At 33.5% G+C, this 13484-nt stretch overlaps 1 protein-coding gene across 1 annotated transcript in view; it reads left to right on the top strand.

Annotated features, from left to right (window-relative positions):
• Positions 1 to 13484, top strand: part of LOC112747248 (lupeol synthase-like) — a 39491-nt gene that overhangs the window by 10637 nt on the left and 15370 nt on the right. Inside the window, exons 5-8 of the mRNA XM_025795210.2 lie at positions 9440 to 9524; positions 9655 to 9821; positions 11635 to 11823; positions 11942 to 12055. Coding sequence (XP_025650995.1) covers positions 9440 to 9524; positions 9655 to 9821; positions 11635 to 11823; positions 11942 to 12055 — 555 coding nt within the window. The remainder of the gene's footprint in view (positions 1 to 9439; positions 9525 to 9654; positions 9822 to 11634; positions 11824 to 11941; positions 12056 to 13484) is intronic.

Below are 13484 nucleotides of genomic sequence, written 5' to 3'. Positions count from 1 at the left end.
AAGATGGTCACGGCAGTGCTGAATGGTAGCCAGCGGCGAGACAAAGAAGGCAGGAGACAGGGGAAGAGAAAGAGAGAAAGGATTTTCACGGGGGTTGTTCGGCAAAGGTGGGAGAAGAAGAAGAAATAAGGGGAGAAGAAGAAGAAGATGACGGTGGTGGTTCTGTGGTTCTAACAGAGACACTGGAGGTGATGATCGATGGTGGCGTTGCGTTGGTGGTCCAAGAGAAGCAAGGGTTGGAGAAAGGGGAGTCATTCAGACTTTAGAGCTCTGAACTTTGTCGAGTGAGTGACGGGGCACTTAGGGCTTTTGGCTCTCTTCTTGATTTGATTTGCGACAGTTGGGAAGATAACTGCTGTTATCTTGGTTCCTTTTGTAGCTGAAACGCAAACCGCTTGGATAACCATTCCTATCTTGCCAATTTGTGGCTATTTGATAAATAGCCGCCAATTAACCGCCACTATCCTCCATATTTGCTATAGTGATAACTGTTAATACCTCGCCTCACATATAAAAAAGGTAAGGCATATTATCTTTGGACAATTCATACGAATATACATTGAACTGACTTAAGCATCGGAGTGCCTTTTGCAAGTACCCTCCCCTTTTGTTCTTTCCACACCAAGATATACTCTCTGGATGTAAAGCTCGGAATTGGCTACCAAGAAGACGAGCTATATCCAGTCAATTCACGCAAGAACAATTTTAAAATTGACACCAATCTATTCTTAAAAGAAATTATTGATGCCAATTTAACTCAACGGCTTTGTAATTCATCAACATAATCTCAAGTTGATGATTGTGTAAAACTATTTTACTTACTAGTTAAGAAGATAACTAAAAAAATATGATATGTATTATTTTAGTTTTTAAGGTTTGGGACAAAATTAAAATCATCCTTAACCTTTTTATTTTTATTCAAAATAATTCTCAATGTTAAAATTATTTTTAAAATTATCCGTTTGACTATTTTATCCTCACATCACTAACTCTATCACCATCTCCATCAAACTACCCATTCTTTCTTCTTCTGATTCTAATGTTCTTCTTCTATCTCACACACATTCAAAAGAAAAGAAAAGAAGAGAGAAGCAAAGAAAGTGAATAAGAGAAGGAAGAGGAAGACGAGAGGAGGAAAAAGGACAACGTTGATGGGATTGAGTGCTGTCGTCGTCATTGACGCAGCAAATCGAGAGAGAGCAAGCACTACAAAAAATTTGTTGGATACTGGCGGATTTATCAAAAAAAAATCCGCTAATATGTACCGTCAGAATAAATCCGACGGTATAAATCTTTTCAGTAATTGTTTATTGGCAGATTTTTTCGTCCACTACTAATTATCGTTGGAAAATTTTCGCTGGTAATTCTTATTGCCATATTTTTTTTCAATAAATCCGATGGTAATAAATTATTAATTAATATTTAAATTAATAACTACTAGTGAATTTAATCGACGGTAAATACAACGGTAAACTTAAATTTTAAATATTTAAATTCAATCATTTCTACACTAATAAATCAGAAAACACCAATTAACTCATAAAATAATTAACTCAAATAATAATTGTAAGAATCCAATTTTCAGTAAACAGACTTTTTTTGGCTATTTTAAATTTATTTTACAAAATTTTGAACCACGACCTAATAAGAAATAGTGAGGCTGGCCCAATGGTATAAAAAATTAAGAAAAAGGCCATTAATATGGTCAAAATTGACTTTATGAGGGTAATTAATCCCCCTAAGTCAAGTTTGACTAGTAAATAATAAATATTAGCTTTTCATTGGTTTATTTTCCTCACTAGAGACTTTTTGAGATGGAAATTCACTTTTAGTGACGGTTTTGCGTGTGTCGAGAAAACCTCTAGTAACCGAAAACCTCGGAATTAGTGGTCAAAATAATTTTTACCCAACTAAATGTGCCTCAAAATTTATATTAGACATCCATTCATGATTTACTCCTTTAAGAATAAATATTAGCCATTAATTATTTTATAGCACGGTAAAAGTTATCCGAACCAAATTTCTGACTAGTATTCTGCAAACGACTCCTAGAGACCCCAAATCTTCTTACTTGGCATCAAAGTAACTTGTATCTCCTTCTCAGCCTCTGGGACGAGACTATCTCAGCCTTTCAACCCTCTCTGATGTGCTTTTAACCTCGAGTAACTAACTGTGGTTAACCGTGGATAAGCTCGACACGTAAGCGCTGACCAAGCTTCCTCGTTTTCACGCCCCTTATTCATTGAAGCTCAGACCTTGACCACAAAAATTCCAGCCCCTTTTACCATCATAAATTCACTAGACTTTGATTTTTTATTTAAGGAAGTATTTGCCACAAAATTCATAAAACACCTTACACATTTTTGCACTCTTTTGACCAAATTCTTGAGAGAGAAAGAGAGAAAATTCTGCACACATTACCTGCATTTTCAGCCTTTTATCTCACCATTCATACACTATTCTTCAAGTGTTCTTCAAGGACTCAAACCATACAAGCACAAACTCTTGTCCGTTTTCGTCAATCTTTGCGTTTATACCGAATTCGGCTAAGCAAACTCTTGTTCTTTCTCCTTTTCTTTTTATTTTAAAAATAAATATTAATAATGATGAATCCTTACTCTTCTCTATGTATAGAGAAATCATCTTGAAGCACCCATGGAGCACGCCTAAGGAGTTAAGGATTTTCGAGCTCACTGTGGTTGAATTTTGACGTTTTTTGACACTTTAGGCCCAAAAATGAAATTCACCACCACCAGCTGTGTTTCTGCCTTTGTATGCACATTTTCTAGTGTGAGAAAGGTTTACTAACTAAATTACATAAGAGGTAAGGGTTAGGATTAGTTAGAGTATGTTTGTGCTTGATTTTGGTGTTCATATGAGCCACTTTGTAGTGATTTTGTCCTTGATTCTTAATTCTGAAAATTCAGTGATACTTCTCTATTTTTAGACTGTTATTTGAATAATATTTGAAGCTTTTTTGCCTCTGGAAAATGTATGGGACAGTAAAAAATTAATGGAGCACTTGGGGTTTAAGTTTCAAGCCTTAAAAGTCACTAAAAGTGGATAAAAATGAAAAACTGCACCCCTGAAAATTCAGCCACTAAATGATCATGACAGTCACGTGTATAAGGGTTAAAAAGAGGTTAAAAAAATTATTTTTAATCCTATGAAAAAAAGGTATAAAAGTAAAAAGGGTGTTATGGTCATTTTTGGGTAAAAAGAGAGTTAAAAATATAATTTAAATGAAAAATGAATAAAATTATGAACTTAGTATCATTAGGGGTAAGATAGTAATTATATAAATTATTTGAGTCAAAATTATAATTATAATTATAATAAAGTTTCGGGTCTAAATAAAAGCTTTAGTAAAAGTTAGAAATAAAACGGTAAAAAGTGGTAAATAGAATAAGTAAATAAATTAATAAAAGGTGAAATGATCTTTTAGGTCCCTAAGTATAGAATTGACATTAATTAAAAGTATTATGGATAATTTGGTTATATAAAAATATTAGGATTAATCCGGTAACATTTTGACGCTAAATCAAGTTAAATAATAAACTAGAGTATTTAGGGACATATTAGTAATTTTAGGCATAAAATCAAAATTAAAAAATACTAATTAATTTAATGAAGGGTAAGAAGGTCTTTTAGAAAAAATATGAGGGTAAAATGGTGAAGTACACTAGTGGTGAAAGTGTCAATAAAAGCCTAAAGAAAACTAGAAAAACGAAGTTATGTACAAAAAGGGTAAAATTGAAAATGTACAAAAATTCCAAGAACAAAATGGTAAAATGTGACAAGGCTGAGATATTTTAAGAAAGAATCGGGCACAAATTTTATTTAAAAAGAAGGGCAAAGAAGTCTCTTAGAGATAAAGTTTATTGAGATGTGCCGCGAAAAAAGAACTGTAAACCCCAAGGTGCTAGAGGTTGTTTGGAGGCGGGTATTTACCCACTGATTGCTAAAACTATGTTTCTCCTTTGTGCGTATATTATGGCATCAAGCGTTGCGACGATTGCCTGTTGTCACGGACTGGTGGTATGCTTAACCACATCGACACGTATACACGGACGGACGCAATTGAGAAACCATATCTAGGACTAGTTCCTAGGTAACGTCAGGTTGCGGGTAGTCAACCGACGGATGAGCTCATGGCCTGCATGGAACTAGACATGCATCATACTTGGTTGCGGCATTATCTATGTTTGTGGTTGCTTACTTGTACGTGTAATTGTATTTTGTCTCTGCTTCCTGTACTTTGTGTTTGTTTACTATTCTGCTATATACTTGTGCTTGTACTTGTTTGTGTGACTTACCAACCTAACTGCGCGAAGTCTTAGACTTAGGCTGCGGAACCCATAGTTTTCTTGTGTAGTACCATGCTGAAAACCTTAGGTTCTCACCCCTTACTTCCCCATTCCGCAGATGCAAACTGGCGAGATCTTCTTTGAGTTTCCAGCCTTGGGACTAGCGAGCACGCACCAGTAGCATTATCAGAGGGTCAGAGTGACTTCTCTTACTTCCACACAATACTTCCGTGTTTCTTCAGCTACCAGGGATCGATGACCAGCAGTAGTTATAATAGTAGCAGTAGTAGTAGTTGTCTTTGCCCTTGCTTTGTATAGACTTTAAGAGGGATATGTGCTTTTGTAAATACCTATATAAATAAGTTAGAATAGGTCCCTGACTAGGGTGACTCTTGTGAGTGAGGCCTGTTAGTATATGGAGTCTGTAAATATTTTCATGAATAAACAACGACGTAAGCCGGTGTGAATTATGATGTACTAAATGAGGCTTAGGGCATATATGCATGATATTACTATGTTTTATGTATTTTCTATGCTTCATGTATATATTATCTATTTAACTATTATCTATTTTCTTATATCTATATATCTGACACGTGATCTCGATTAGCGCTACAGGCTCATATGTATATATTTAATATAAAGTCTAGAGTCTCTAAGAAAAGCCGTGTAGTAGCGCCTAGCGGCTAGCATTGGTCATGACGTGCTAGAAGCTGGGTCGTTACAATAATAAATTTAAAAAATTAACAACAATAAACAATAAGTGAATAATTAAATAGAAAATGAACAAGTTAAGATTAACTCAGACAATTAACAACAATCAACTAATTAACTCCAAAAATAATTAACTCAGATAATAACAAACTTAGAAAATTAACAACAATAAATAATAAGTCAATAATTAACTTAGAAAATAAACAAGATAAGATTAACTCAGACAATTAACAATAATCAATTAATTAACTCCAAAAATAATTAACTCAAATAATAATAAACTTAAAAAAATAACAACAATAAACAATAAGTCCATAATTAACTTAAAAAATAAACAAGTTAAGATTAACTCAAATAATTAACAACAATAAACTAATTAACTCAAATAATAATAAACTTAGAAAATCAACAATAATAAACAATAAGTCAATAATTAACTTAGAAAATAAATAAGTTAAGATTAACTTAGATAATTAACAACAATCAACTAATTAACTCAAATAATAATAAACTTAGAAAATTAACAACAATAAATAATAATTCAATAATTAACTCAGAAAATAAATAAGTTAAGATTAACTCAGACAATTAACAACTCAATAAATTAACTCAGAAAATAATTAACTCAAACAACATCAGACCAAAAATCAAAACAATGCAATTGGGGATCTTACTCTTGCAGATTCACTCGGATGAGCAACACCATATTATATTGCTCCTTAGCTTCTGTGTCGCTAATGTTCTCACTTGAACTAATATCAAACTTCATAATTATCATAGAATTTGAAACAAAATAATAAAAATAGAATTACAAATCAGAATAATAAACATGGAATCATGAAAATAAAATTCAAAATCAAAATCATAAAAAAAAATTTCAAACACAAAACCATCAAAACAGAATTAACAAAACCCTAAATCAAAACAAATTTTAAAAAAAAATCCTAAATCTAAACTAATACATTAACTAAATCTGAAAAACAATTAAATATCTAATACAAACATCCTAATTGTAAATTTTTTTAATACACAACAAATTAAAATTAGATAAATTAGGGTTTGACGTTTAACTATCCAAAACTAATTAGTGAGTTATCAGGAGATAGTGGTGGTGCAGAGGACTTTGTTGACATGGTGGTAGCACGAATGGCAAAGTGGCGGCGGCGGTGACCAATTGACAGAACTGAATTAAGGTCTTTTTTTTAAATAAATTGAAAATAAATAATAGGAAGAAAGAGGAGGACAACATACCTGGAGGGAAAAAGGAGGCAGCTCCGGCAACACAGGGAGCAGCGGCGACAGCGATGGCAGAAATGGTGGGAACGATGAAACGGCGACGATAGAGCGACCAACGTCGCGCAAGGAGTCCACGTAGTATTTGAATGTTGTTGGTGGTGACCGACGCTGATGGAGGGACTGCCGGAGGTGGTTTGGAAGGGGGAGAGAGAGAGAGAGAGAGAGAGAGAGAGAGAGAGAGAGAGAGAGAGAGAGAGTAGTTCAAAAATGAGAGAGGAGAGGGTTTGCGATTCGAATTAAGAGCAAGATTACCGTTGGATTTACCGGCGGATAAATCTGATAGTAATGCTTTGCAAATGACCAAAATACAGTGTTGCACTAATTTGGATTACCGACAATTTATTCGTCGGTAAATTCGACAGTAATGATCATGCTATTTTTTCTTTTTTCCCTCTAATTATTACCGGTAAATTTACTGTCAGAAAACCAAATTCGACGGTAATTTTTTTACCCGACGAATTTATTACCAAATATGCCAGTAAACTCGCTGCTAAATCTGACAGTAAATCTGACGATATTCAGCATTTTTCTTGTAGTGAAGAGTAACAACGACAGCGGTTTCAAATCTCCTCTTCTTCCCTTTTTCGCAACGATTTCAGAGATCAGGAACAACGGCGGCGGCAATTTTAGCAGTAGTGGCAGTGCTAGTAGCGGTGATTTCAACAGGGATCTCATATCTCCTCTCTCTCTCTCTCTCTCTCTCTCTCTCTTTCTCTCTCTCTCTCTCTCTCTCTCTCTCCCTCTCTCCCCAACTAGCAGCAATGGCGGCAAATTCCCTCATTGTCACTGTCCAGCTCTCCATTTTTTCTCTTTCTTTCTTTTTCTTCTTCTCCCCATTCACTCCATCTCTCTTGTCTCTCTCTATCCTAATTTTTTCTTTCATTAAAAAACATGAATGTTACGTCATTGAATTTGAAAGATTAGATTGCAATGGATAATTTTTTTGTTGTTCTTAAATTTTAATGGTGTATTCTTGTTGTCGAATACTATGTTTTTGAATTTGAATGTTTTTTATTTGGTAGGAGTAAGGGGGTGATGGTGGTCATGAGGGTGGTAGTAGTAGATGATGAGATTGGAGTTAGAACAAAGAAAACGGTAGTTTTGTCCAAGAATTTTTATAAGGATGATTTTAATTCAAAATGCAATCTTGAGGACCATTTTGAATTAGAAAAGGTTAAGGAAGATTTTGATTTTGATACTAAATCTTACGAACCAAAAGTGTGCTGGTGGAATTGAGTGAAGTCGTCACCATTGATGCAGCAAACCGAGAAAGAGTGAGTAAAGTAATAGCGATGGTGGTTTCAGATTTGAAGAACAGGAACAACTTGATTTCAGTAGTAATGATAGCGGTGGTAGTGGCGATTTCAACAGTGATCTCTCTCTCTCTCTCTCCCTCCCTCCCTCCCTCCCTCCCTCCATCCCTCCCTCTCCCTCTCCCTCTCCCTCTCCCTCCCCCCCAGTGACCCAACTAGCAACAGTGACGGTAGATTCCTTCACCGCCACTGCCCAACCCTCTATTTCTTCTCCTTTTTTTTCTTCTTCTCCCCCATCACTCTATCTCTCTCTGTCCTAATTTTTTCTTTCTTTCTTTCTTAAAAAACACGAATGTTGCATTGTTGTTGAATTTGAAAGATTAGGTTGCAATAAATAATTTTGTTGTTGTCCTTGAATTGAATATTGTATTATTGTTGTTGAATACTATGTTCTTAAATTTGAATACTGGTATTTGGTAAGAGTAAGGAGAGTGGTGATCGTGAGGGTGGTGACGGTAGATGATGAGATTGGAGTTAGAACAAAGAAAATGGTATTTTTGTCCGAAAAATTTTAAAAGAATGATTTTAATTCAAAATACAACGTTAAAGACCATTTTGAATTAAAAAAAAAAGTTAAGAATGATTTTAATTTTGATCCCAAATCTTAGAAACCAAAATAATACTTATCCCCTAAAAACACAATGAAAAAGTATGAGGAGCTAATGTAATTAATGTACAATGTGTACAATGGAAATATTTTTGAAATTAACATTAAATGATTATTATATTAATTAATTACAAAATTATTTCTAATTTCAAATACAAAACAAATAAGGATTACAAACAGTTACGAACACCTCCAACCGGTTTTCCTCTCCCTCTCCATCCTCTCTTATCGGTGTCGTGCCGCCACAGACACCAGCCGTTGTAGCCCATAGCTCCGGCTGACACCGATGTGCGCACCACGAACGCCCATCAGCACCGTCGTCGTTCTCCGCTAATGCCATTCAGATGCAGTCGGAACCTCGCCGCCTGTGCACGCTGTTAATTTAGGATGGTTATTTTAGTAGATATGCGGATGGTTACTTTATTTTTATGTAGATGATTATTTTGACTGGATTGAGTTTAGTTATATATAATTAAAATAAGTTGGATGTTCAATTCATTAGATATACGGATGATTATTTTTACTTTTAAGTGGATGGTTACTTTTTATAAAGGTGAGTGGTGTGTGGCAAGCCAAACAGCGAAGGTGAAGTGGGATGATTATTGATGAAGGTGGGGGTGGCCGCCGATTGAAAAAAAAAGAGGGTATTGGAGTGAAATATTTTGGTAAATTAGAATTTTTAGATAGTTATTTTTTTGAAATAATTAATTGAATTTTTTGAAAATTTGAAATTTAAAATTGGAAAATTTAAAATTTAAAATTTGATGTGAAATAACTAAATGAGAGTTTTTAAATTTAGAGTAATTTGTAGAGTGGTTTTTATTATTTATTTTTATTGGACCAAATAAATAGCCCATTATACATATTGTACAAAAACTCCATTAACTTCCTAAGGACATTCAAACACAATATATAGTCAATATGTCAGCTAGTTAATAAGATACCAAATAAATTACAATTAGTTTTGACAGAAAAATATAAGTGATGTCAAAATTAGTATTATGATTAAACTGGTGTCAATGATTTTAGCACTAGATTATTTCATCCTTAAATGTTAGGGATAAGAAAGGTATATAGTACATATTTGCTCAAAATAGTTTTGTTATATCTCAGCCATAGTGCCATACAGGCAAGTGCATATGAAATTCAGTACACATGTATAACATATATATATAGTACTTAATTATTTTAATTTGTTGAAGGTGCTTGGAGTTTATGAGTGGTCAGGTTGCAATCCATTTCCACCAGAGTTATGGCTTCTACCCAAATTCAGTCCTTTTCATCCAGGTCATTATTTTTTTCCCTAATCAACAATTTCTTTGTTCAACCAAATTTTATTTCTTTTTTTTTTTTTTGTTATTTTTGCTCTAATTATTGTATGTCCATTATCCAATTAATTGATGATATGCTATAATAGGGAAAATCCTGTCCTATTGTCGGATGGTTTACATGTCCATATCATATGTATATGGGAAGAGATTTGTAGGTTCTATTACTGGCTTAATCAAGTCTCTTAGAGAAGAAATGTACAACGAACCTTATGATCAAATTAAATGGAATAAAGCCAGAAATACTATTGCTAAGGTAAGTACAAACTTGTTATTTTCTTATGGAATCTTCATATCTTTACATAATTAAAGGCGTATTTGATTTGTTTTGGTTTTTGTTATGCTACCTAATAATATAATTCTAAGAGAAAATGGCACTTTTCTCTTTATAAAATTATTAAAATAATCTATTCGTTAGTCTGCTAGTCTAACATACGTGCTTCATTCAATAATAGTTATAATTACGTATATAAATTAATAATAACAGTAATGCATTTTATTTATTTTTAATATTTTATCAAGTGAAATAAAATATTTTAACTTATTATAAAAATATTTAATTTGAATTTTTTATATGTTTCATAATTAATGGTAAAATATTAAAAATAAATAAAATTTATTATATAAAAAACATTCCTTTAGATAAATTTAGTGTGACCTGATGAAACAGTAGTGAAAATGCGTAAATTAAATATTTTCTAAATTTAAATGTATATGTGTCATAAACTTATTTTTTTTAAAAAAAAATTTAAGCTAATAAGAGAAAGTATGTGAATGATTATACTTATATCTCTAATAAGCGTTCCTTATATTAAGAGTCTCTTTTGAATTTGTATATGAATTTTTGTATAGTTTTTTTTTAGGGATAAGTATTGTTTTGGTCCCTAACGTTAAGGGTCAGAATCGAAACCGTTCCCAACGTAATTTTTGATTTAGAATAATCCTTAACGTTTTTTTCGTATTAAAATTGTCCTTTTAATTTTTGTTGGACAAAAATACCCTCACTACTACCAGCACAATTACCTCATCCACCACTACTACCACCAACACCAACAGCACCACCACAACCAGCACCACCAACACTAACACCAACAGCACCACCACCATCACCACCACCACCACCAACACCACCACCGCCACCGCCACCACCACCACCACCAAGAACACCAAACAACAGCAACAACACCAAACCAAGAAGCAGAAACAGAAAACAAGAAAGCAGAAGCAAGAAAACAGAAAGCAGAAAGCGATGCAGATGAGGCTGCGAGGCAGAGGCGGCGAGGTGGCGAGGCAGCGAGGCGGCGAGATGGCGGCAGTGACTCGCGTCTCCTCTCTCCCTCGCGATCCCCAACGGCGACGGCCACGACGACGGCGACGGCGGCTCCAAACTTCGCCGTCGCCACCGTCCCCCTCCCCCTCCCCCTCTCCCCTTCCCCCCACCCCCACCCCGCGTCCTTTCCCCTTCCCCCCACCCCGAACCCGCGTCCCCTTCATTTTCTTCCACTTCTTCTCTGGCTTCTTCCACTTCCCCTTCTCCCTCTCCTTCTTGACAGCGACGGTGGCTCCAAGCTTCGCCGCCGGCGCCGTCCCCCCTCCCTTCCTTCCCCTTCCCCTTCCCCCCTTCCCCCTTTCCTTCGTATACCCTTTTCCTCCCCCCTAAAACGCGTTTTCTTTATTTTTTAAAAAAAAATTTATAATTTTTTTATTAAAGTAGGGATAGTTTAGGAATAAATTAAAATTTTTTATTAAAAATGACGATTTTAAAATGAAATGCAACATTAAAGACGATTTTAAGTCAAAAATTACATTAGGGACGGTTTCGATTCTGACCCTCAACGTTAGAGACTAAAACAGTACTTATCCCTTTTTTCTATTTGTCTTATGTTAGCATTTTTTTTTAGAGTTCAACAAGAATTAAATTCTAATAAAGTTTTTTGTTGTAAAAATTTTGATACTATAACATAAAATTACTTCTTCAAAAAATTTAAACTAGTAAGAGAAGATACATGAATAATTATATTTATATCTCTAACAGTGAAATTCAATGTCATGCATGTAAATAATTTCAGGAGGATCTGTATTACCCACATCCTTTAATACAAGATGTATTATGGGAATTTCTCTATCACATTGGAGAGCCCTTGCTAAATCGGTGGCCCTTTTCAATGCTTAGAGAGAAGGCACTTCAAATTACAATCAAGCACATACAATATGAGGATGAGATTAGTAACTACCTTTGTATTGGAGTTGTAGAGAAGGTATACATGATAACCAAAAGTATATATTAATTATCACTTATTAAATTGCTGTAGTATTTATAGTATCAATGTCCATAATAAGTACAATTAATTAATGAATACCTAATTGAAATGGAAGGTGTTGTCTATGCTTGCATGTTGGGTTGAAGATCCCAATTCAGAGGCATACAAATTTCACTTAGCTCGGATTCCAGATTACTTTTGGGTTGCCGAAGATGGTTTAAAAATTGTGGTTAGTATTTTTTTTCGTCTTCTGTAACACTCAAAATAAACTTCAACTTTATGTAAACATGTAAATTGGTATAACTTTAAGGGTTTTGTTAGGTATACAATGACTTTAATTTTGTGAACAATATGAATAATATGAATAATGAGATCTAGAAATGACCCAATAAAGTAAAAAAATACTCCACCGCTAAATTACCTTCTAAACCCTAACATTAGAATAACCATCCGCACACCTCATGAATTGAATATTCAGCCATTGTTAACTGTGCATGAGTAAACCGAATCAAAAGGAATAACCATCCAATTAAGAATCAACATAATCATCTGCATTCCTATTGAATTGAACATCCGGCATATCCATCATTTACATTGTTTAATATTCTCATTGTCTTCCTATACTTTTCCTAACTTTAAATAGTTGTTATTAGTAGAATGATTCCATACAAGAGTAGTTAAAAGATCAAATATCACTACAACACTATTTTTTCGACGGTTATTTTTACTGTTTACCAACAGTTTTAATCATCTATAAATTTTTCGCGATGGTTATAAAATTACATCAATTTAATTTTAGAGTTGTCAGTGAATTTAACGACAGTTTAGGACACATTGGTAAAACCATATCCATCATTTACATTGTTTAATATTCTCATTGTCTTCCTATACTTTTCCTAACTTTAAATAGTTGTTATTAGTAGAATGATTCCATACAAGAGTAGTTAAAAGATCAAATATCACTACAACACTATTTTTTCGACGGTTATTTTTACTGTTTACCAACAGTTTTAATCATCTATAAATTTTTCGCGATGGTTATAAAATTACATCAATTTAATTTTAGAGTTGTCAGTGAATTTAACGACAGTTTAGGACACATTGGTAAAACCATTGTTACTTTTTTTGTGACGGTTTTAGAATTATCAAGTTGTCGTTAACTTATAGCACTTATTATGGTGGTTTTTTTTCTATGTTTAGCAACAATTTGAAATCATCGCCTAAACTACTTGTTTCTGTTACAATTTTTTGCTATATTTATTGACAAGTTTTAAAACACCGCTAAAATGACAGTGAAAAATTATGTTGAATGCTTGTGGCGGTTTTGAACTACCGCATTCTCTTTAGCATCAAAATTTTCAGTTTTTAGTTATGATATAAATTATTTTCATTATAAATAATATAGTTTATATGTATATAAATACTATAATATCAAATATTTCTTTTTTAAAAATAGAATTTGACAAAAATACCAACATTGCATTTCAAAAAATATGTAGCAAGTTTTACATAGTCATCATAATCCTATGAAATCATAAATTCAAGCAACAAGTTTTAAGCACGTTTTCAAAAATGTAATTTCAAATAACCTAATCCTAACAAGTAAAGTTAATAATAGTTCTAAGAAAAAGTATAGGCAAACAACTCCTAATCAGTTA

The sequence above is a fragment of the Arachis hypogaea genome, chromosome 15 (genome assembly GCF_003086295.3).
Source record: "Arachis hypogaea cultivar Tifrunner chromosome 15, arahy.Tifrunner.gnm2.J5K5, whole genome shotgun sequence".
Taxonomy (NCBI): Eukaryota; Viridiplantae; Streptophyta; class Magnoliopsida; order Fabales; family Fabaceae; genus Arachis; species Arachis hypogaea.
Note: the sequence above shows the minus strand (reverse complement) of the source record. Positions and strands in the feature narration are given on the sequence as shown.